The sequence below is a fragment of the Cibotium barometz genome, chromosome 22, assembly GCF_041138505.1.
Source record: "Cibotium barometz isolate CiBa-2024 chromosome 22, ASM4113850v1, whole genome shotgun sequence".
Lineage (NCBI taxonomy): Eukaryota > Viridiplantae > Streptophyta > Polypodiopsida > Cyatheales > Cibotiaceae > Cibotium > Cibotium barometz.
Genome location: NC_141067.1, coordinates 30,645,066 through 30,671,078, shown reverse-complemented (window position 1 = coordinate 30,671,078; position 26,013 = coordinate 30,645,066). Strand labels below are relative to the sequence as shown.

General features: G+C 39.9%; 1 protein-coding gene across 1 annotated transcript; it reads right to left on the bottom strand.

Annotated features, from left to right (window-relative positions):
• Nucleotides 1-8,970: 8,970 nt before the first annotated feature.
• Nucleotides 8,971-10,804, bottom strand: LOC147626532 (uncharacterized). The gene is made up of 2 exons (XM_086816830.1): nucleotides 10,797-10,804; nucleotides 8,971-10,666 (listed from the first exon to the last, which is right to left on the bottom strand). The coding sequence occupies exons 1-2, from the start codon at nucleotides 10,802-10,804 to the stop codon at nucleotides 8,971-8,973; spliced, it is 1,704 nt and encodes a 567-aa protein (XP_086672956.1).
• Between the last annotated feature and the right edge of the window lie 15,209 nt (nucleotides 10,805-26,013).

The following is a 26,013-nucleotide window of genomic DNA, read 5'->3' as shown; positions in this document are numbered from 1 at the left end:
TGACATTAATCTAAATAGACATTATGAATCTTTGGAAAGCTTGATTTAAAGAAAAATCCATTGCTTAGAAAGCTTCTCAAGCTTTAGAGGGGTTGAGAAGAAGAAAATCATTGTTTGAGAGAATTGAAAAAAAAACCATTAAAATAGATTTACCTTTGATTTGGGCTTGTTTCTTTGGCTAGAAGTGAAGCCCCCAAGAAATTCCTTGGCCACCAAGAGGGGGAGAGTAGCCTCCAAGAGAGGATGGAGAGAGATAAGCTCCAAAGCTCTTAAGAGAAGAGGCAAATTAGAGAGATAATGAAATATGCTAATTTAGAGATAATACTAGCATGGTATTGCTCCAATATGAAAATACAAAGGAATGAGGGTCTATTTATAGATGAGGGAGGCCACTAACCAAGTCCAATTAGGTTCTAGAGCCTTCCAACTTTAGTTGACAAGATTTGGATCAGTTTGGCCCCTTTTTGATCCAGTTTGCACCAAGAGAGAGGAGAGATGAAATATCTTGATTTTTTTGAATTAAAAAAGCCAAGTAATGATGATGAAAAAGGAACCTACCTCAAGTGGCTTTCCCTCCTTTCTTGAGGTGTCAAAAATGCATCATTTTACCAAAATATCTCATTTTTTTACTACTAATATACCTTAATTTTTGACTAATAAACCCTGTACTCAGTCAACTCTTCATCTTATGTGAGAATTTACTCATTTTTGGGATATTTTCTTTTATTCATTGTATTTTTCTCATCCCAACACTTGGATTAATTCTATTTGGCCCTCTGGAACCTTATTTAGACCTTAATCCAAATTTTTTTGAAAATGTGGACCCTTAGGCTAAGGTCTCTTATACACATTTCAATTAATTACTAATGCACATTGGAAAGTTCATTTGAACTTTTGCTAGGGGAATTCATTTTCGATATCAGGAGAATTTTTGTATCCAAAAATATCTCAATTTTGAATTATCTCTCTCTAGGCCAAAACAGGGTAAAACAAGATCTTTTTCCATTTTCTGAGGGGGGAAAATGATTACAAGAGACATAAAGGGAGGTTCTTACACCTTTACATCTCAAAAGCTGGATGGAGGAATCTTACAAGTCAAGTGAAAGGATTTAGGTGAGAGGAAGAAGAGAGGAGGACTTAGAAGGGAGGAAGCAGAGGGAGGAGTCATGGGAGATGAGTCAGGTGAAACAAAGCAAAGAGAGGAGTCATGTGAGTGGATTTAGGTGAGAGGAAGCACAGAGAGGAGTCAAAAGGGAGGAAACTGAGGGAGGAGTCAGGTGAAAGGATTCAGATGAGAGGAAGCAAAGAGGAGGACTCAGAAGGGAGGAATTAGGTGAGAGGAAGAGGAGAGATGCGTTAGGTGAGAGGATTTAGATGAGAGAAAGTAGAGAGAGGATTCATAAGGGAGGAAGAAGAGGAAGGAGTCATGTGAGAGGAATCAGGGGAAAGTCAGTAAGAAAGAAAGAGAGAGAGATATTACATTATCATGATAGAATTACTGAAAGGAGTCCACCATAGAGGAATGAGAGAGAGGAAGATGAATAGAGAAGTCTACCACCATAAGACTTGGAAGGGAAGGAGGAAGGAAGGAGTCTGCCACACACAGGACTTATACATAGAAGAAAGATTATAGCAAAATGAATTGAAGCAATGGGGTCAATGGAGGATGGCTGAGCTAGCATCTAGGCCATTGATCACCTTGGGTAAAACCGACCCAAAGAGAAAACCAAGCCAATAAAGTAAACCCAACCAATGTTGAGACCCGACAGATCCATAAATTTGGATGAATACAAGGAAGTCGGATGGATGTTCTACATTGTTCCATGGTTGGAGATGTAGGGTATTTGTGAGGTTGGTGTATTAGAACCATGAGTGATCGCACTGCGGTGCTGAAGATTGATGGCCAGCGTGAAAGAGAGAGATGGCAAAGCGCTGAACAAGGAGAGTTGGCAAAGAGGAACACAGAGTGAGGATGAAGAGTGGTTGGAAGAGAGGTGGAAGATGGGCACGAAAGGAAGGGGTGGGCTATGAGGAAGTTTTATATGTGAATATTTTAATAAAATGATGTGTGCATATTTATTAAAGGATCATTTAGAAAAAGAAATATACTTGTTAAATTCTATTATTCACGAATAGAATTATTTATAGTTCTATTATATCCAAGGAAGAAGGAATTTTCATATTATTGGATGTTACCCTTATGATTAGAAATCACAGTTATTTTATGAGATAAATATCTTTAGGAAATAAATCTAAGAATAAATTCAAGTAATTGTGTGCTAGACCATGACCATGTAAGAAAGGTGGGTCACTAAGATGCCTGCCCATCTCTTGAATTGTAAATTAAGCCAAGACTTGTGACCATTCCCATTTCTTCAGTTATTACGAAGAAGGGATAACTGTGTGATTTAGATAATTTTCCCTAAGACCTAGAAATACGTTAGAAATTCGTTTTAAATTGTAATTGATGGATGGATCACTGAGATACAAGATTCGTGATTTTCATTAAGGAAGTCTGGGTTTTGAGAAAAAGGTCTTGTGAAATCAACACTAGAGATGTTTTCTCGTGAAATAGTTTTCGTGAGATGAAGTAAACTCAATGGGAAAATTCTTACTTGCATAGAAACTCTGTTTTTATAAAGGACTGTCTTACGCCAAAATGTTGGAGGAAGCATTTGGTTTATTATTGTTTAAAGGAGAGTTTACGTTGCAACAGCTAGCGAGGAGTCATCGAAGGACATCTCTCGCGGCAAAGCCTGCCAAGGTCTTGAGACTAGCCTCGATACAGTTAAAAACAGTGCACTTCAAGATGGGCGAGGGCCGATGAAGCGGTCCCTGAGTAAAGTGCTAGGACACCTAAGGAGGATCCTAGAGGGTTTTGACCAGGCGATGCATGGGCTCACGGTTGCTAGGACACCCATGCGTATGTCGAGGGAGATATTCATGGATTGGCGAGAAATTATTTAAGTGAACTGGAAACTATGAAATTGGATCTCGTTGTGGTTGACTAGCTGGTCTTCAATGGAGAGTCCGGATGACACTTGTTCGTAAAAACAATGGAACTAGAATATTGAGGATTATGATGGAAACACTGTGGTTTTATTGCAGTTCTATCTTGAGGATAATTGAATATGAAAAAAAGCAATTTCATATTGGGTGCGTAAGTGGTGTGTCTATTTTATATTTTTGCATGAGTGCCGGCTAGGGGGCTTGGGAACTCTTTTCCCTGGTACCCGAGACAAAACACAACCAAATTTTTATAAAGAGGGATCCCACCAATACAGTGGTTGGGCGGTTGGCTAACCCATGGGCCGGTTGGATCGGTAGATTCCTACAACAAAGTTCAGTTATGTTTAAGTTATGATAGTTGAAGTAGGTCATGGGGTAATTCTTGTTCTATGGGAAAGAATCAACGGTTGTGCCTCATTTCAGGGGAGAAAAAAGCGATGATCTCGCAACCGTGAAGAAACATCCAATTAATGGCTTCATTCAAATTGATTCCACCAAGTTTTGGAATGATGAGAAATATACCCTCGTACTACCCCAACATTGTCAATCGGCCAAACTAAATCTTGATGTAGTATAATAAAACTGTAACTCCTTTTCTTTGTGATATTAGGTTGTATTTCATGTCGATCGAAGTGATCCAAAGTGGTGGTATGTTATACAAGTTTTTCCTCGTTTTCAAAACATATCTTTCAAGACCAAGATGTGGAGGCCGAATCTCTGGATGAGGTGAAAGTACTACCTCAAATCGGCTCATTGGAAGAAGACGATAAAGAAAACATTTTAGATGGGTCGATGAAGAGCATGAGGAACATCAATCGGAAGAAGATGATGAGTCACCTATCAATCATGGCAATGCTTCATTGGATCATGATAGTGATATTGATATTGATATGGAACCCCATCTTTTCATTGAGATTTCATTAGATATAAACATTGATGAAGCAACACATATGAATTTATCATAAGATGGGATAGATTCATGATCTTGACATCGTTTCGCTTCTCAAAAGTATCTTTTTTTTTGGCTCAAAACATGGCTCCAAGGGTTTTAATGAATGTTTTTTTAAAAAACTATATATAATCATTTTTTGTGTTTATGTGACATGTATTTTTAAAATTTAGCATCCAACAACTCTTTGGAATTTCATGATGCAGCAAAAATAGTAGCATATTTTCACTGCTATTTTTGTGGTTCAGTAGCAAAATCACAGTATAGCAGTAAAATTTTAATGTTAAAGATGTTGCTCAGCAATGGAATTTCACTGCTATAAACACTGTGGAGTAGAAAAGTTTCATTGTTAATAGCGCTGCCCACAGCAGCAGCAGCAGCAGCAGCAACATTTCATTTTACGAAGCAGCGAACGAAATCCTCCACATCCTGACAAACAAAGCGCTGCTGAAATGCTAATGTGCCCTCGACATGTTGTAGTGTAAGCTCTATGCATAATCCTTGTGCATAAAGCTCTATAAAGTTTTATGGATAAAGCCTTTATGCATAGGTTTATGCTGCATAAATTTATGCATAAAGCCTATGTATAGCTTTGTGCATAGCCTAACGCATATAGGCTATATGGATAAATCCTTTATGTATAGTTTTTATGCATAGGCTATGCATAAAAATCCTTTAAGGATAAATCCTTCATAGCCTAATGCATATAGGCTATATGGATAAATCCTTTATGTATAGTTTTTATGCATAGGCTATGTATAGTTTTTATGCTATGTATAAGCCGCTATGCATAGCCCATGTAAAAAGCTTATGCATATGCTATGCATAAAGCCTATGCATAAGCCTAGGTTTAATGCAAAGAGGCTTTATGCATAAGAGTTTTTTAAAATCTCTATGCATAAAGGCTTAATGCAAAGAGGCTTTATGCATAGACTTTATGCATAAAGCTCTATGCATAAGCTTGTGCATAAATCTCTATGCACAATTTTATGCATAAAGCTCTATGCATAATCTTGTGCATAAATGTCTATTCACAATTTTATGCATAAAGCTCTATGCATAAGCTTGTGCAAAAATCTCTATGCATAAAGCCTTTATGCATAGGCTATGCACTATAAAGCCTATGTATAGATTTATGCATAGAGGCTATATGCATAATTTGGTTTTAAACTATATTGTTCCCTTTAATTTAATTGTATCATTTTTTAATTATTTTTTTAGAGGGAGGTTATTGGGTGTGACCAACCAAAAGACCAGTATGATTATGGGTATAGAGCCCCTGATCTGTAATTGTGGACTTGGATTCATACATGAGGTGTGCGTTTGCACGAGTCCATTGGGGACTCAAGGTGATGAGGTAAGTAACACATAAGCTCTTCTCTTATCTATATGTTGTCTTAATTATTTTATATTTACCTTACTCTTGTTTGCATGTATGATGGATGAAGAGAAAGAGGAAGAGGAAGAGAAAGAGAAAGAGGAAGAGGAAGAGGAAGAGGAAGATTCAGACTATGAATGTGAAGTAAGAGAAGATGAACATGGGCCGGAGGATTCCGATGAAGATTCTGGTTAGCCATCCATTTCTTGTTTTCTTTTGTATATGGCTAAAGAACTTACCATTGCGGTAATGTTTTGTGTGGCCAGCCGCCGTTAATGTTTTGTAATTACTTGAACTTGATGTATTTTCAGTAAAATCGAGCAATATAAATTAATTTTTGTTCACTTGCATCTTTAAAGTTTTAATTTGTTTTTAAAGTTTTAATGTGTTTGTATTAAATAAAAGTTGGGGTAGATTGGGAAGTCTTGTGATGACTCCCTAGTCTGCCTTAACGTTTTTTTATATTAGGTTAGGAGATCACCTGCAGCCATATTTCACTTCTATTTTTGCTACCAAGAAACAATCTCATTGCAATGAAAATAGTAGCGTTTCTAGCAGCGAAATAGGCCTGACATCTCTGTGCCCTTGTAATTACAAAATCATTGCTATTTTCATTGCTAGAGTGCAAAGGTTAACAATGAATTCTTGGGAGTTGAGGGGCTAGAAAGTTACTATTGTGGTCCTATAAGCGAAAAGCCAAACGATGCATTAAATCTAATGGTGGATGTTAAAAAAAATGGGAGACTTTGTGGGCATATTCCTACCATGAAGCCAATCAAACTATTTGGTTGAAAGTGGAATGAGCTAATGTAAATAAATGTAAACACTTTGAAAACTATAAAAAAGTATCAACACAATATTGGCCACCCATTTAGCAAAAAGGAGTGTAAATGGTACATAATTGTATATAAATTATTGGAATAAGCATTGGGATGTAGAACAAGAAAGACTAACTTTATAAGCAAAGATGTTGATTTCATTGTATGGGCATGAGTGACATTCAAGGGTCAAATAACACCTTGTAGGATCAAAATACCTAGTGTTGCTAAGAGGTCCAAGAGAGTCTCAAACTAGCTAGTGGAGGAAAATAATCCAATGATCACTTGCAATAGTTTGTGATGTTTCCTATTTGAGAAGTATTGTAACTTTTTTAAAAGGCCTACACGATCACTATCTTTTATGTAGCATTGAGCAATTTTATTTTCAATTAATGTATTCACGGAATGGTATTTTTTAGCAACCATGTTTAGGTCAAATTGCAAGTCTCCAAATTGACATGACCTCGACATTGAGTGGGCTCAACTTTTATAAAAGGTATTTATAAACACCACCACAAACAAAGATTACCAACCTTTGATGAAGATGTTTATGAATATAGAATCAAATTTCTTTCAAAGATATTTACATCATGTGGACACAAATTTTGGAAAAGGTGTTGGCAACACCATAGTCAAAGATATTTATTAACACACAAAAAAAAAGTTCTTGAACGCAATCAAATATATTTATTAACACATAAATTTGTGAATGATCCACCTAATTTAAGATAAAAGATGTTGTAAACCAATTTAATATAACTAAATTAAAGAGCTTGATTATTAAAATATTTCTAAAATTATTGAACTATGGGTAACGTGCATTTCAAGACTCTCAAAATATAGAGCTTTACTCACGGTTACTAAAGTAGTCTTGACTAGTTTGTATTCCAATCTACAATGATTAAATGTAGATAATTGCCTACTAAAAGGATTTTTACTTAGTTGTAAAAATTAAGTAAAGATTTCATTTTTGGGATCAATGCATGTTCTAACTGACCATATGTCACTTATTCATGATTTTGATATTAAGTGAGCATATACCTCCTTTGAAGTTGTGAATACCTCTAAGCTTGAGGGGTCCTCATTAATGCATTGTAAAATCCTATTTGTTTTTATTGAAGATCTAATGGTTGAGATCTTCAAACTGTTGAATATGGTGGATGATATAAGGCAAGGTCATCATGGAAGAGTAAAAGTGAACATGAAAGTGTTATTAATGTGTGGTTGTGGAATGAAAGTGTTATTAATGTGTGGTTGTGGAATGAAAGGAATCCTTGAAAAATCCAAAATGTAGCATTTAGTGTAATGATGAAAGTGTGCTTTTCAAGCTAACAAAATTGAGATTTAACTCCACCGTCACTTATATTGTCATACCTATATGCCCCACATCTTTTTGTGTTTTATTTTCAACATCAACCTCTCCTCCATTTCAACATCAACCTCTCCTCCATTTCTAGACCTTTTTGCACTTTTTTTTTTCCATGAGGTCTTATTCCATTCCTAGTTGCACGCGGGAATTTAACCCGGCTACACACACACACACTCGAGTGTACCACCGTTCTTTATAGTGAGTGGACAAGACGCAAGATGAACCCAACAAGTTAGTCGCTCGGCCGATTGGAGTGAACACCCTGCACAGCTTTGGTAGAATTGGGCGTCGTAAGTCGAGTCACAATCTTCGATGTCCATGGCAAATATCGTCCTCTGATCCAGAGTGTAAGCTTGAAGGGCAAGCATTGCACACTGTTGTCATCACCACAGGATCACCAAAGAGGAAGGTGGAAGCAAGCACCATGACGATCGTATGATGACGGCCTAAGGAGTGCGGATGGCTACCTACATGCCTACCTATACGCGAACACACCCTTAGTATAAGATGTCCCCAAGAAGATTTAAACCCTAAACCTCCCATAGAAAGTCCAAAGTCTTATCCACTAGGTTGCCGCCTTGCAAACATTTGCAATGTACATTGCAAACATTTGCAATGTAATTTGGAAACACGAGATAAGTTCTTTCAAGGTAGTGTGGACACATGTTCTCTTTCTCTTCAATGTAATTTGGAAACACAAGATTAGTTCTTTCAAGGTAGTGTGAACAAATGTTTTCCCTAAAACCAACCTAGCCCATGCTACGTGTCATAACACCTTAATTGTTACAATGCCATTCCAATAATAGGATGGTGAACATAAAAATAGACAACACCAAGGGAGTTTTCCTCATACCTCTTCTATTTGAAAGAAAGCAGGAAGGGAGTTTCGAAACAAACACTTGCTTGGTACCGGTGAAGACTATAATAGACAACACCAAGAGAGTCTTCTCATACACATCTCCCCTTTTAAAGAAGACAGAAAGGAGAGTCTTCAAGAAGACAGAAAGGAGAGTCTTCTCATACACATCTTCCCTTTGAAAGAAGACAAAATTAAGGAGAGACTTGTCATGCACATCTTCCCTTTGAAAGAAAGCAGGGTAGGAGTTTATACAAACAAACACTTGCTTGCTACTGGTTGTACATTTACCAAACTACCAGTCGAATGAATTGTCGTAGCTGCCACCGCTATGGTCTAATGAATTGTCATAAATGCCACCACTATTGTCGACAGAGTTGTCGACAAGGGTTCGAGAAAAGACAGGTTCGCTTTAGCCTAGAACTTGTTCAACTTCGGGAAAATCCTTCTCAAATTCTTATGAGAAGGAAATAAAACCCTTTCAAATTTTACAAGTTTTAGTTATATTTTCTAAGTTCACATAGAAAATACCATCTCAAAAATAGCAATTTCCTTCTCATTTAGTGGTGAAAAGGATTTAGTTCCTTTTCCCTAAAATTGTTTTCCCGAACCCTGGTCGACGTAGCTGCCACTGCCATAGTCGAGTGAATTGTCGTAGTTGCCGCTATGGTCGAATGAATCGTGGTAAATGCCACCACTATTGTCGACAGAGTTGTCGAGGTAGCTACCACTGCCATAGTCGAATGAATCTTCGTAGTTGCCGCTATGGTCAATTGAATTGTGGTAAATGCCACCACCACTGTCGACACAATTGTCGACGTAGCTGCCACTGCTATAGTCGAATGAATTATTGTCGTAGTTGCCCCCATTGTGGACGGAGCTGTGAGGATACGAGTTTGGGTTGTAGAAGATTTTTTGGAAGGCCTCATTCACAGCTCTCTGGGTAGCTGCCACCGCTACTGTCTCTATGAGCCGAGTACCGAATTGCGAACCGGAAGCTGGAGGCGTTGGCTGATGGTAACTCGAGAAACGCGGAGGCGCATTAGCTGCGGAGGGTGCTCTCCCCTGGCGCATTGGGGTCTGCGATTCACCATAACCCCTTGCCAACGGATGCCGAGTACCGAGTTGCGAACCGGAAGCTTGTACTGGCGTCGGTCGCCTTTGGCCGTCACTACGAGGAGGAGGAACATTAACGGAGCGCCCTGCTCCTTGCTCGCGCATCGGGGCCTTCGATGGATAATCCCTTGCGAGCGGATGTCGAAGATTTGCGCACGACAGATGAAGATCAAATTTACAGACCGGGCAATGATATACCCATCTCGTTCCAATTGCGCTGCAAGCGTCGCACCGGAATGAACCACTGTCGTAGGGCGGCTTCAGCAGCAGCTCCAGGCGATGCTGGGGGTGTTGACGATGCAGAGGGCGGCGTGGAAGTGATGCACACACAGGGTGAAGGTCGAAGTTGCAGCTTCTGCAGCTATAGACGAAACCAAGGACGCGTTGGCCGCAGGCGTTGCATGAGATCTGTCGAAGTTCTGCTGGACCGGTACTATTGTGAAGGGAAAGGCGGAGGTGATGAGGGTGAGCCCAGTGGAGGAGACTTGAGGGAGGTGCGTTGTTCGTTGCACAGGCGGGGTGGACATGGAATTGGCAGTCGGAGCATTCGTGTACAGGTCCTGAGCCTTGAATATAGCAGACGTTGCAGATGAAGCTCGGATGCGATGTGTAAGTGAGCTTATGGATCATTGATGCAGCTAGTGAAGCGAAGGGCGTCGGCGCCTTCGATGGATAATCCCTTGCGAGAGGATGCCGAAGATTTGCGCACGACAGATGAAGGTCGAATTGACAGACCCGGCAATGGTATACCCATGTCGTTCCGGTTGCGTTGCAGGAGTTGCACCGGAATGAACCGCTGCCGTAGGGCGGCGTCAGCAGTAGCTCCAGGCGATGCTGGGGGTGTTGAAGATGCAGAGGGCGGCATGGAAGTGATGCACACACAGGGTGAAGGTCAAAGTTGCAGCTTCTGCAGCTATAGACGAAACCAAAGACGCGTTGGCCGCAGGCGTCGCATGAGATCTGTCGAGGTTCTGCTGGGGAAAGGCGGAGGTGATGAGGGTGAGACCAGTGGAGGAGACTCGAGGGAGGTGCGTTGTTCGTTGCACAGGCGGCGTGGACATGGAATTGGCAATCGGAGCATTCGTGGACGGGTCCTGAGCCTTGAATACAGCAGACGTTGCAGATGAAGCTCGGATGCGAGGTGTAAGTGAGCTTATGGACATTGTTGCAGCTAGAGAACTAGCGGAAAGCTTGATGAGGGCAAGGGCGCACGCTTAGCTTGGAGCTTGCAAAACCAGCGGAGCTATAGATTTAATCTTCTTTTGCAGGCATTCGTGAGGGGAGCTTTCGCGTCGTTGAACGAGTCCATTGCGCGTTGTGAGTGCAAGAAAAGGGATGAGTAGCTTGACACATCTTAGATGGGCCAAAACAAATTAGATACAAACGAGTAGCTTGACCCATCTTGGATGGGCCAAAAACAAAATACATATCTTATATATATATATATGTATGAGTACAGCACAAACTCCCAACAACTTGCAAGACGATTTGAAGGTTGCAAGTTATATATATATATGTATATATATATATATATATATATATATGTATGTATGTACATGTATGTATATATATATATATAATTTTAACTATGATTTTTTTATATACATACACATATGTATATGTGTGTGTATATATATATAATTTTAACCATGATTAATCCAATTTCTTTAAAAAGGTTTCGTCAACCTAAAATGACAGGAGATGCCATTCCTTGCTGGATCCAACCAACTAGCCTTTATGTTATTTGAGGACTCAATTTTATTAGATAGACCACTCCTAGAGCTCATGCCCTTGCTATATTGACTAATAGTTTTAATCCATTGAAACTCCTAGGACTCATGCCCTCGTTATATTGACCTCGGGGAGTGCACTACGAAGGAACCCTATGTATCACAAGCATTCAAGGGGTATAATTCAAAAAACCCCTTACCTATGAATTTTTTAATGAATAAAATGACCCCTTTTTCTTAATGGATTTTTGGTTTTTTCTTCAAAATCGATTAAAAAACCCCTTCTATAAATTTCTCTTAAAATTTAAAATTAAAAAACCCCTTAATTTGAACTCACGTGGTATACTTACATATTTTTAGGTAGACCCCCCGAGATATTGACTAATAGTTTTGATAAATATAATGAGTCCATAAGACCTCGAATCAATACTATGGTTCAATATAGCGAGTATATGATCAGGGCAAGGGTGCCGAAAAGGATCCAAACTATATAACAAGATCTTGGAGCCTACCACTTCATAGATTTAATCTGCATTTGTAGGCATTTGTGAGATGGGAATTAGCATCGTTGAACGAGTCCATTATGCATTGCGAGTCACCACTCTCTATATAAAAAAAGGATTACTTTGTATTACAGTGCTAGAATTTGAAGGTTTTGTGACATTCTTCCCCATGCTAAAATTTTAAGGTTACAACTTTCCATAGCCTTCTACATATACATATAAATATATGTGGATGGCATTACTTTCATTAGGAAAAATTTGGACTCTAAAAGGAACCCCTAAGAAGAGCCATGTCATCACTTTTCTAGAAAAAAATAAGGCCATGTGTGAAACTTATATATCTTATTTTAAAACCTCCACATGTGAAACATTGGACAGCTTTTGAAAAGTAGATTCTAAATCTATTACCTTCGACAAATTTGGAATTGATATGCTCAAGTTAGGCTTTCCTCAGTAAAAGGTCGATTCTAACGATTGTAACAACGATTGGATGAATCCTTACGATATAAAATTAATAAATTTTGTATCTTCAAATCTCCAAAATATGAAAATGGGTTGATAGACATAAAGCGACACATATGGAAAGAACATGCTATCTGAAGGGTTTTCAAGAGAAGACATCAATATCTTCCATACCCACCTAATCTTGCATATCTCTCCATAGATATAACACCTAGATGTCTAGAGAATAATCTTAGTAAAGCAAGGAAGGGATAATGGTGAAAGGATTAGCACAAGCAAGACATAGAGTTTACAAGAGGATGCAACTAGCATGTAAGTAAGTTGAAGCACTTACATAACCGTATTTAAATATTTTTATTGATAGTTTTTTTCTTACATGTTTATTGTAGTATCATATATTTTGAGCATTATGGTCCCATGGTTGTCAGTTTTCCATTGAGCATATAGATAAGAGAAGAACGACCTTTGATTTTGGTTAACTTTCGAGACAAGAGTCGAGTGAGTGTTAGTGATATAACTCTTCTCACCTCCAATCTTGATTATTGTGGAAATATACAAGATATCATGAATGTACGATTTAGGTAATTTGACATATTCATTCTTGATGTTCAATGGTTAATAGTGGTCTACAATGGTCCAAATATTGCAACAATCAAAAGGGATAAAAGTTGATTCTTTCCTAGTGACTCAACAGAGTTGTGGATAGATAGTCATGCTACATTTGTACTACACAACATCGTAAGAAGGGAAAAAAATTTAAGTAAATGCGTATTATTTTTCCTTCTACAATATTTAAGTAAATGGGTATTATTTTTCTTTCTATAATATTTAAGTAGCTTTATCACAATCAAAATAGTGGTATGTAATGCAAGTTGCACCTTGAAGAAAACACATATTTGAAGATAAAGATGGCGAAAGGAAAAAATGCAAGAAGGTGCTAATGTCGCCAATGTTGGGGGGCAATCAAAGAGATACTTATACTGTGAATGTTGTTGATGATGATGTTATTGTTGATAATCAATTGATATAACACAAGGAGGGCTCATAATCATCTAGTTGATTTGTTGATAGTACATCCTCAAATCCAACAATGCTTCTACTGACATAATTACCAACAATGATAATACTAAGGCCTGTAAGGTCACATGTAAAAAAAAACTATCTCCTTATTAATAACGTTGGTAGATATCCTATAGTGCTTCCAATTGTTCCTCCTCGATTTGCACTAGCTCGTCCAAGAAACCCATAAGCATTTTCAATCTCAAGCTGATAAAATTAAAAATGTATTAGATCGTATTTATTATAAAATTTTAAAATAAAATTTAAAACTATAGTTATCCAATTCTTCCTCCTTTATTTGCATTAGCTTGTCCAAGAAGCCCATTAGCATTTTTAACCTCAAGCTGATAGAAATAAAAATTTATTAGATCTCATTTTATTATAATTTTTAAAAATAAAATGTAAAATTGATGGTGTCCAAGGGGCCCACCATCCTTCCTTGCCGGAGAGTGATGTTGAATGTATGGAACCATGAATCAATAATGAGATCCACACTCCAAGAGCATGGAGTGGCCCATGTAAAACTTCCACATAAACATCTACATGATGCTCTAACATTTGCATCTTAGGCTAGAAATAGCCTATCACCATAAGGATATATCGATGAAGAACCTCCAACAATTGGTACATATAACATGTTGATCCTCCAAGAGCTGGGACACATGGCAATAAAGTTAAACCACCAAAGAATAATTCAATGAAGCACATGGTGAAAGATCATCACCATAAAACCATGCCAAATAAGACATCAACAAAGTGCATCAGCAACTCATGGATGGACGGATCATCCTACAAAGAGAATATCATCAAATCTGAATGATCCATCAAAGGCACAAGATCAAGAGTATGATACTCCACTAGAATATCATCTAGAGAATCATAATACTCTAACTTGGACACCGCATCATAAAAGATATCATCATTAAAAAAATACTCAGTATTATCATCATTATAGAGCGGTTCTCTCTACCGTGCAATATAGTGCTCATAGAGTACTACCGATCAACAAATGTGTTAAGAAACACAATGTCAATCCGAGGACTCGACCCAAGTGCATGAAGGCTTATCCCTTGCGGGAGAGCTCACATATACAAACCACCACTTGACGATTCAACCATTCAACACCTCAATCAATCTCTCAATCCCTTAAACCCACTACACTAATCAAGAGAACAAGCAATGCATGGCAATCTCTTAATCCCTTCAAACATTGATTAAATCTTAGCTTTTCCTAATGCCAGCAAACCCATAAGTGTGCATCTACTAACCCACAAGCTTAAGCAAGCATAGAATGTAACATTCACAAACCCACAAGCTCATAGAGAGAGTCTATCCATGAATAATTCATTGCCAATGAAGTGGGCGCAAGAGCTTGCATCAATGGAGACTACACACACACACACTACAAGCATGCATACACAAGAGAAAGAAAGAAGCATTCAACTAATCATAGATTAATCCACTTCAATGATGCTAAAATAGATTAAGAGAAAGAAGTGGGGCTATACTCATTGGAGCTTGATGCTCATTAGAGTACAATAGAGAGAGAGTTACAGAGTTGCCATAGCTTGAGAGCTCAAGAGCTTCACTCAATAGCTTATGAGAATGGAAAAAAACGTCCTCTTGCTTTAGCTAACATCTCTTTTATAGAGATGTCACTAACCCTAACCCTAGGCCTCTTTCACACATGGACGGATAATCCCATAAGTGAGCCTTGCTTAATACACTTAGAACTCTCATTTAGAACCCCATAAGTGAGCCTTGCTTAATACACTTAGAACTCTCATTTAGAACCCCATAAGTGAGCCTTGCTTAATACACTTAGAACTCTCATTTAGAACCCACATTGGCCTAAAATGATTTGCATTGCACTTCGGCACAAAAATATGAAAAAATTATGTGCGTCTTTATGTTCCCATGGCTACAATCCCGCTCTCTCACATTAATTGCTTCTGGCCTCCTTCCATAATCTGTGTTCTCGTGAGTGTTCCCGTGGAACATTCCCCCCTTCCTAAATCGTGCACGTCCTCGGGCGCGGTAGAAACAAAAGCTGCAAAAAACAATGGAAGACAAGTAAAGCCTTTTATTGAAAAAAAACCAGCAATGACAATCTCACACGTGCGCATGCAAGTGAAAGGCCCATTAGAAAGGAGCGAGTAGAGACTAAGTGGTAGATAGTGCTATGCAAAGGCAAGTGTGTTTGTACACCGCAGGTTATGACCGTAGTCTCAATGTCCTACAAGTGTTTAAGTTATTCCTAAGTGGCAACCTTACTCCTAAATATTAATATATAAGCCATGGTGATTGGACCTTTCTTTCTTTCTTTCTTTCTCTTCTTTTTTTTTGTGTAAAGAGCAGAAGATTAAAGAGACTTATTATTTTTAGCTTGATAAAGAGGAAGGTTCCATCCCAATGAGACCCAAGCAATGGCCAAGAGACCTCCGCAAGAGAATCTAAAGGTCGCTAAGTATCTCAAGGGTGACAGACCCTTTTCTGACATAAGGAGTACCCCATGAAGATGAGGGCATCGATCTCGAAGGCCCATAATGTACCCAAGAGTCCTACCAGCATCTATCAAGGCGATAGAGTCCTTGTAGTAGGTCTTCTTCTTAATCTTTTAGATGTCAGTGTTCACCCCATGGAAACCAAGGCATCGGCGGCCCCAAGGTGCTAAAACAACCCAAGGTCCTACTACCAAGCATTCCACATGGCCGTAGACACGTCATGTCTCAAGTCATTTATATATATTTTTTAGGGCATATGTTTCGTAAATTTTTGTTTCTCGTAGCACCTAGCCCATACCTAAGAGGTAGCTACAACTAGGGATAACTAATATACTTCTAGAGCATAAGAACTTGGCATACTCTGTTGGTATATGTCTTACACCGTCTTCAAATAGAAATACCTTCTACTAAGTCCTCTAAGAATCTAGAAATCACTCGCCACATAGTAACAACTAATTTAAAACTTAAACCAGCCAACTGTGTGTGAACATGTAAACAATATATGCAAAAGTGAAAAGCACAAACAAAAGATTATGATTTGAATACACCTATTGTAGTGCTCGTTGATGTGGCGCGTTTGTCTTGATGCATTGCTGATGTGCAGATTGCTTCTCTTTGCTCTTTGTCGGCATTGCATGTCTCCCCCCTTCCTAATTTGTGTGCACGGTAGGTGGACTGTTGGAGCATGTTTGTATACTCTAGATCTCTACAAAATGTCTTATTAACAAACAAGAAAAGAAAAGAATAAAATTTGTTATTGGTGCCAATCACCGAATATAGCCAAGGGAAAAAACCTAGTGGGAGAAAAGTGCCCTGGCTTGTTGATCTTATTGTGGAGTTGATGAGCTTGTCCTTGCACTGGCGGTGGATTGTGTCCACTTCTGCTGGAAAGATTGTATCAATCACTTCAGGATGCAAGGATAACCCTATACAAAAGCCGGCCTCTGGAGAAGGTGGTAGAGGAAGGAGTGCTTCCTCGCTAAAATATGGCATTGGTTCTATGGGAAGGTTAAAAAGACAATGCCGATTTTGGAATTGCTCAATATAGGTGCTCATAGTGATCCAAAATCGACATGTTGAGGCTGGGGGAAGAAGGGCTTGCAAGATAGGTGGTTGCAAGTCATTTATGCATGTATCCCTCCATTGTTGTGCTTGAACCTCCTCAGGTAATCTACGTTGATTTGGTCCTCGGTCTGGTACTCTCATATCAAGAAGGTTATGGCGTTGGGGTGTAATTCCCACAATTTGTTTCATTAAGCCCGTGCCATATCGTCGAAACTAAGAGCGGCATAGCCAACAAATGTGTGAAGCTTCCCCTAATACGAGTCGTGCACACTCTTGACAATGTGGAAATGGATGATGCTCTTGATAGAATAAAGTGACAAAGTGATGCCCACAACAAATTTCACCTAAGGGAGCATAAAAGTACCTAGAATGAGTTTGAAAAGGAGGAGCACTATAACCCCGTGATGTTCAGGTTGAGTACTATCAGGGTCAATGCATGGTGGACATGTATCTCGCCAAGTATCCATCAGGAGGTATATCTGGGCATGTATCTCGCCAAGTATCCATCAGGAGGTATATCTGGGCATAGAACAATGAAATTTAGAAACTTCAAACTTTATACACTCATATCCATCATTACAATCCCTATCAAAAACATTGTAGATAAGATCATCTGAAAAAGAACACAATCATGTAATGGCACAAGGAACCACATTAGTAAAAGTGAGACTATTCAAACACTGATCTACCAAAGAGCTTCAATTGTAGTGTTAATGCCTTACCTTTGGTTTTTGGGTAGGTCCTTAAGAGGTGGGAAGGATAGCAATTGTCGAGGAATTTGAGCAAGATAAGAGGATTTAGGCAGTGAAGTGCTAGAATCTATGCTCAAAGGAGACTCATGTAAAGTTGGATTTGTCTTAGGTACACAAGTTGATGGTGGAAGTGTGTAACAAGGAGAAGTTGGGACAACTGGCAATTCAATAAATGTTTGGGGAAGGTCAACACAAGGAGATTTGTAGGTGCTACCAAAACCACCTATCCTATCTTGAAGAGGTTGTGTTGATTTCCTTTGCACGCACTGATATGAAAACCCAAGAGTGGCTTTTGGAATCTTATTGATATACTCTTCTGGCTCTAGCAAACCATGGCATTTGGGAAGCCAAAGTGTTGTTGCACCCTCATAATAGCCTTGTGCTTTAAGAACATACTTTGGGGAAGTAACAATCTGAGGCTTAGGCTTGGAAAAGATATGCTTTTTAGGAGGTTTAGCAACTAGGCTAGATGGTACAAGTTTGTACGCCTCTTTGGGTAGCCAAATTGATGATTCCTTCTTGCCTGGCCTTCTTTGAGCAGTGACTAGAGTAGTTGGAACATGCCAGCCATGGCCCTCACTTGAGGACTCATCGATTATCCACATCATTTGTCTTGGAGCTTAAAGAGCAGATGTTGAAAGTGGGTTGTGTAAGGTAGAACTACCACCCTTTTGACATGCTAAAACTCGTGGAGCAGCAGATCCCAAGATGCAATCAGAATCAATTTGCAATTTGTATTGTCTATTCTTCCAATCTAATGAACAATTGGTAGCACTTAACCATGATCTTGGCTGTGGTTCTCGCATCATTTTTGACTGTAGCCTTTGCATCTACCCATTTGGTCAAATAGTCAGTTGCGAGTATAATATATTCGGCATGCATGTGACGAGCTGGAGGTTTAATGGGACCGACAAAATCAATACCCCATTTGGCAAAAGCACGTGTGCTTAACATAGGCCGCAATGGCATATTGTCCTTTGTGATGGGAGGCTTGGTCCTTTGACAATCATCACAACGTTTTACATATTCTTCAGCATCCATTTGTAAGGTTGGCCACCAAAGCCCAGACCACCTAATCAACTTAGTTGTGGTATTGCCCAAAAAGTGTCCACCCCCAACACCTGCATGTGCATGAGTCAAGATTTTCAAGTAGTCAGCTTCACATACACACATGCGCAAGTTGCCATCCTTGCCCCTCTTGTAGAGTTGGCCCTCTATCAGCATATAGTTGGCCGCTTCAACTTCAATAGCATGCTTTCGATATTTAGGAATTATTCGATCAGTATGACCATGCTGAAGATAGTCCACAATATACTTGCTCCAACTTGGTGTAGTTGAAATTTGGAATAATGTGACATAATGAATTGGTTGTTGAATTTGACATGAAGCACAGTTATGAACAAATTTTTCAGCATCCGCATGCATGTTAGGCCACCATTGCCCATCCTGAGTTATACGTCGCACACAAGTAGTAGCTGATGCATGGATTCCACCAATACCCTCATGTGCCCATTCCAAGATCTCCTCATATTGGTCAGGGTTAGGTATAAGCCGCAACACTCCATCATTACCCTGACGATATAATCTCCCTGAGATTAACTTGAATGGCACCATAGGTCCACATTAGGACCCGCTAGTTGTATCTGCCCACTTGTCAAAATTTCTAAGATGGGTTCAGACCATTTAGGAGCTATCTCTACAAGGAAAAGTGTTGAATCTAACATATCATCATCCACACCCACAGGAGCTTCGCCAGAGGTGATTCGAGACAAATGATTTGCCCTAAGATGAGTTGTTCCTTTTCGGACTGCCACTTCAAAATCAAACTCAAGAAGGATGACAAACCACCTCACAATCCTTCCAGTTGCACAAGGCTTATTCACCAAATATAGCAGTGCTTGATGGTCCACAAAAAATATAAATTTGTTTGCCAAAAGGTAATGGCGAAACTTTTTCACTGCATATATCATGGAGAAACCTTCTCTTTCTGTTGTGGTATAATTCTTCTCAGCATTGTTCAACTGTCGACTAGCATATGAGATTGGGAAATCCTTATTGTGTTCTCCCGATTGAGCCAAAATACATCCAATTACAAAGTTTGAAGCATCAATATGGACATGAAAGATTTGGTTCCAATCTAGTGCCCGTAAGATGGGTGCAGACACTAATGCTTGCTTCAACTTTTCAAAGGATTCCTCACACTCGTCAGTCCAATTAAACTTTACGAGAAGAGCATATAATGGTCTGGCTAGGATAGCGTACATATAAATGAATCGACGATAATAGCCACAATGTCCCATGAATATTTGTACCCCTTTAGGGTTGATAGGCTGAGGTAATGAGACAATGACATCAATTTTATCCATATATGTTGAAATACCATTGCGAGAAACAATATGGCCCAAAATCTTCCCTTGTCTTACCATGAATTTGCACTTGTCAGGATTCAAGCATATACGATAAACTTGACACTTTTGAAACACAACTCTGAGGTGTTCTATATGATCATCACGCTCTTATGAGTGAACACATAAATCATCCATGAAGATCTCAAGAAATAGCCTAAGGTACTCCTTGAATACATGACTCATTAACCGCTGAAAGGTTGCAGGTGCATTTGTTAGACCAAATGGCATAACACGATAGTAGGCAAAGATGCCATCTTCAGTAGAGCAAAGGTTGTCTTGTGTTGATCCTTCGGATCAATTGACACTTAATTGTAACCGAAGAATCCATCCAAGAAACTATATGCCTTTTTCCCTGCAACACGTTCCAAATCATGATCCGTGATTGGAAGTGGGTAATGACCACGTACAGTAGCTGCATTTACCTTCTTGAGATTTACACATACTCGAAGTTTTCCATTTTTTTTGGGCACCACTACAATAGGGGAGACCCATTCAGTGTGTTCAATCTCATAGATAAATTTTGCCTCTAAGAGCTTGTCTATTTCTTCTTTTATCTTTCATGCAAAATTCTCATTGTAAGTATAAGGACGTTGCTTGGAAGGCTTCGCATCCTCTCGCAATGGAATTGTATGCTGACATATGCTTAGATCAACTCCTTTGAGGTCTTTATAACTCCAAGCAAAAACATCGTGATACTCCTTTATTGTTTGAATTAATAACTTCTCCTCATCTAAGGACAGGTCTATGGCAATCCACACATAGTGAGGCTCTTCTCCTGGCTTAGCGATATCAATTTTTTTTGCATTGTATGAAACCCCTGGCATGCTTGGCTTTTGTCGCATGGGCTGTTGAAGAACAATCTTCCGATCTTGAAGAGTGTACTGTGTGAAGTTGGGGGGAACATTGAGACCTTGTTCTTGTCCACTTGAGTCATCACTTGAGTCATCACTAATTGAAGACCATGCGGTTTCGAGCTCTCTTTTGCAATCTTGCATCAAAGTTTTTCGTTCAACCTTTATCTTTGCATTTTTGACACTCTCTTTTGAATCTGTTTGAGACTTGAGTTTTTATTTTGGTCTCTTTGTTTTTTACAATTTTTGCTAATAGTTTTTAGCTTTTCTCCTGGTTGGAATCCATCTGATCGTTTTACTCTTTGATACTATCTTGTGCTTGGACATAGTATAGATATCCATTCTTTCCTGAGAAGTGAGGTGGTGGTTGAGAGTGTTCATTCTTAAACTCCTCGTTTTCTTTTTGTATTCTCTCACGTCATTCCCTCTCATCTTATTTACGGATTCTCTTATGGCTCTTACAGCATTTACGTTTGGGTCGGCTTCGAGGGATCTCTATTTGAACCTCCCTTCCTCTCAAGAGTAGGCGTGCCTTTCCTAACTCTTCCTTAGGGATTATCACATCATCATCAAAATCATAGTCCCATCCATCTTCCTTATCACCATCATTAGCAGATTCGAGTGTTAAATCCTCCACCGAGACTTCCTCTACATGCAGTGCTGTTGTGGATGCATCCCCATAGTACAAATCATCTAGAAGGTCACGTGGTTGTACCATTCGTATAGGAATAATGTCATATCCTCTTGAATCACAAAATTGAATTGGCTTAGGTAAAGCACATGTCGATAATGTTGCAAGGACATGACTCCATTCTAGGGGATCAATTAAGTGCTCAGGGAAGGGTTGTGGAATGTATGCCTCATCTGATACACTTCGATTACCCTTAAGTCTCTCAGTGTTGAAATCCTTACATGAGGCTCCACACATCCACAGATCTTCTCGCCCATCTGACAATGCAACTCTTGAGCCCTCAGATGAAGCAGAGTCAAACTCATGTATTGGAGACTGCGTTACATTACGATATGAGTGATTCTTTAGGTTGACCCTTGTGATGACAGAATCATGTCGAAGGTACAAATAATTGTATCCCCAATCTTGAATCATTTGAAATTCTCGCATGAATGGTCTACCCAATATCACTTCATAGTTTGGATGCTTTCCAAAATCCACTACTGCAAATGTGTGCTCATATTCAATCCCACATGTGGTGACCAATGTGTTCTCTAGCAGCCCAATGGGATGTTCTAAGCTTCCATCTGCTAGCTGCAAGCGCATCCTGGTACTCCTAATAGTTGGTTTGCCCCACTTTTTCCAAATGGACCTTGTCACAATGCCCACTCCTGCTGCACCACTATCAAGTATTGCAGTTGAAGCAACTTTTCACACTTCTAATGGGAGGGTAGCATTTCCCTTATCGTCCTCACAAAATTTTCCTACTTTGTTGATAGGAACTGGCATAACATGCTTTGTCTCAGGGTGTATAGTACATTGATGTGGTGACCCTTTTGTAGCAATACCTACTGGGACAAACATGTGGCAATATCATTCCACAAATCTGGTCGAAGCTTTATCAAATCAAGCAAAGGTAAGGTACAAGCCACTGGTGCTGACAAAATAGCTTGCACGATACCCATATCCATCTCCTTTGTCAACCTTCTATGCATGGAGGGTATCCTCAAGGTTTGAGAATAGTTCTCATATTCTCCCAAATAAGATGGTAAGGTTTTCATTGTATGCTTACTTCTAGGAGAAACAATTGTTTGAACTTCCTCTTGGATGCTTGGGCATCTAAAGTTGTTTTCTGTGCCCCTGGTAAAATCCACTTCAGAGAATGGAGGTGAAATAATAGCTCGGACATATTCTCATTAACTTTCTCATGAACTGCTGCCCACATCTCATTTGCCATGTCCTCATTAGCATCAATAACTTCATCATTGCATGGGAAGGCAAGAGTAGGTGGTGGCAGAATGCCTTCTTTCAATGGGGTGTCAATTGGTGCAGACTTCTCGCTACTATGAGCTTGTGAGATCAACTCACTTTTCATTTCCCAACTTCATGACACTTCTGGTATGGTTTCTAACGTTGGATTAAAAGAGGTGGGGCCTCGAGGGATAGGTGGAGGTGGGCCCTCAAGTATTGATTGAGCTTCCCTAATGAGTTGCTGATGTACAACTAGATTGATCATCTTCTTCTCACGAGGGTTTGGGTATTCTTGAAGCTTCTTGGGTAGCTTAGATAAAGCTGCAATGTGACTTCTATGAGCATCAATGATGGCATCTAGAGTCTCGTTCACCTTATCCACAAAAACAAAACCCCCTGAACTATCCTCGATTGTACTAGCCTCGTCTTGTTTAGCACTAGGCCCAGGTTGAGGTTGATTCTCCTCATGCATTTCTTGGGATATAAAAGCTTGATCCTTCATGTTTTGTTTAGAGACTTCTTGAGAACTAGTGGATGCACTCTTAGTTTGCTTGTTGCAGTTCTTTTTCCTCCTAGTGGTCCTTTTTCTATTAGAAGGTAGGGTCTTGTCCACTAGATTTGCCTTTGCATCCCTAGTTCGAGGTGTCTCATCAGTCTGCATTTCGGCATTTCGTGTCTGTGATCTAGTCATGACTCTAAGTGGCATGACATCCTCATTCTTTGATGAAGGTGGCGATGGAACTGCCCCTACAAAGTTGAGTGAGACCTTTGGTTGAGAGGTGCCTTCCTCATGTGGTTTCAGCAAACAATCCTTTGGAAAGTGTTCTACACAACACCCTAGACAATATCTTTCAATTGGTGGAAACTGTGGTACTGTTGTATTGGATCGAGCTGCTTGTCTTGGGCGATGTGGACAATCATGAGCCCAATGGGGTTCTCCGCACTCATAACAAGGGCCCATTAGTTTGGCTTCTACTTTCCTTTGCTGCCATTGACCTGAGGGGCCTGGAGTCCTAGTTTGGTAGCCGCCTAGCAACATCAAAGAATTTTTGTTCCCCCGATTGAGGCTCCAGTGCTTGGCTTGGATATGCGGGACTTTCAAAGAGATTTTCCTTGGATGAATATGATGCATATTCCTCCTCCACATAGCTTGGGTTTACCAAGTCTCTACACATATTCGAATTGTCGTAGTCAACAAACCTCACAGGAGCAGTCCCAGGAGCAGGAGGTTGAGCTCCAAGTACAGGTCGTGCTTGCTCTTGTGCCATCGGTGGCTCACGTTCAAAATTAGTATACTGTTGATGCATTTGTGGAGCCACTGCACCCCTTTGCTGCTCACGCTCTTGTGTCATTCTTGCAATGTGAGTACATTCCTGTGTGGTGTGGGTAAAATTCCAAGCACAGGCCTGGCACCACTTCTTTGTGGGTTGGTTTGTGACTAGAGGAAAAAAGGTATTACATTCTTCGGTTTTATGGTTACCGCCATATGCTCCACAAAGATGAGGACCTGTAGGTAGTACACTCCTCATTCGCCTGCTGTTGTTGTGGCTGCATGGGTGGGCGATAGGTTTGTCCCAATCTCCTTAGTACTAGGTTAGCTATCTGGTCTGGATTTACTAGTGCGCTAGACCCTGAACTTTGGTCATCACCCCATGATCTCTAGGCTACACCTCAGGGCCAGTACCATCTTGGAATTTAAAGTTATCTGTGAAATCCATAGCATCATGGCAACACTCATTGAAATTTGTATGCTTCTTTGCATAGAGATGTGTGTGCAGTGTTGAATTTTTGAGTCCTTTTAAGAAGAGAGAAATTAATTGCTTCTCATCTTCTGGGCAATGATTAATGTACTGCTTCATCCTATTTACACAGTCTCTCTAACACTCTCAGTCTCGCCTTCCTTGAAAGAGTAGATGTTTGCTACTTTGTCATGCTGAATCCCCATCAAGGAAAAAGCAGCAATGAATCTCTCTTCCAAACTCATAAAGAAGATTTGTCTGAAGCCTCTAGTGCCTGACTGATACCAAGCAAGGGCCTTTCCCTCAAGAGTGAGCCCAAATCCTTCAATTTGTGTATGCTTGCTCAGCTTGAACTGCTTGCCTAAATGCTGCTACATGGTCATATGGATCTCCTGACCCTTCGTACTTCTTTACCAGTTTTTAAAGAGTTGATGGCCTTACTCGTCTTGAATACTCATCATCAGGCCTACGGCCTCTCACTCTCAGTGGTTCCTCTCTTTGGTAAGGTGGTCCATATGCATCCCGAATTGGTGTGGATCTACTATTATCTGCCTCACCAACCCTCTCCAAAGATCCTGTTACCCGCATTTTAGGAGGTGCATTTATGGGAGGCCGAGTTGGCGCCCCTACCCTCCGATTGTCATAGTGAGAAAAACATTATTGTGGTGTGATCTGTGGTCGCACTTTTGGTGTAGGATAATATCTTGGTGCTAGAGTTGGGCTACTTGCAGTGGTCCACTTTGATGTTGAGGGTCCCTCTCTAGTGAACTCTCGTAGGGGAGGAGCAACAGTTTCTCCAAGAAAGGCTGTCTCTCCTGGTTTAGCTGTATTAGTTAAGAACACTTCCATGAATAATAGTTGTCCTCTCCACGTGAGCTCACGAATCTCCTTCCAATCTAAGGTTCGGTAGTCATTGGCCCAACGATTCGGTTCTTGTATCCTGCAAGCTTCTCGACTACCACCACAAGTGCTAGAGGAAGATCTAGCTCTAGCAATCTAGTTGTGGCATAATATCCTTAGAAAGAGTCCTTATAGACCTCTTGAAGTGGGTCATCCTGAAAGATCTTTGTCATTGGAATTTGTCGTATAAACTCCCATTGGTTCTCAGCCCCCTGATCCATTTTGCTCTTGCCTTTCGTGTCCCTTTACAAATTTAGATCTACAAAAAGTAAATCATCTATGGATGGCTTTGAGGACTGGGCATTGGATGGTCCAGGCATGTCCGGCTCAATGAGCCAATAATCTATAGACTCCCTTGCTCCGGAAGGCTTTGATAAATCTAGGAACTCACTCTTAGAGAGCTCTCCTAATTTGTCTACATTCTCTGGATGATAGGTGACTTCGTAGCGAACACCATCTCTGCCCATGTACATGTTACCCTGGGCATTGACTAGAGGTGATCTATCAATCTTAATGAGATACCGTTGTTGTGGATCCTTAAAGATCTTAGCTCCTTGAGCATTCGTGTAGACATATTGAAGTCTCACATTGAGTGGTAACCCCATGATGTCGGCTTCAAATGTA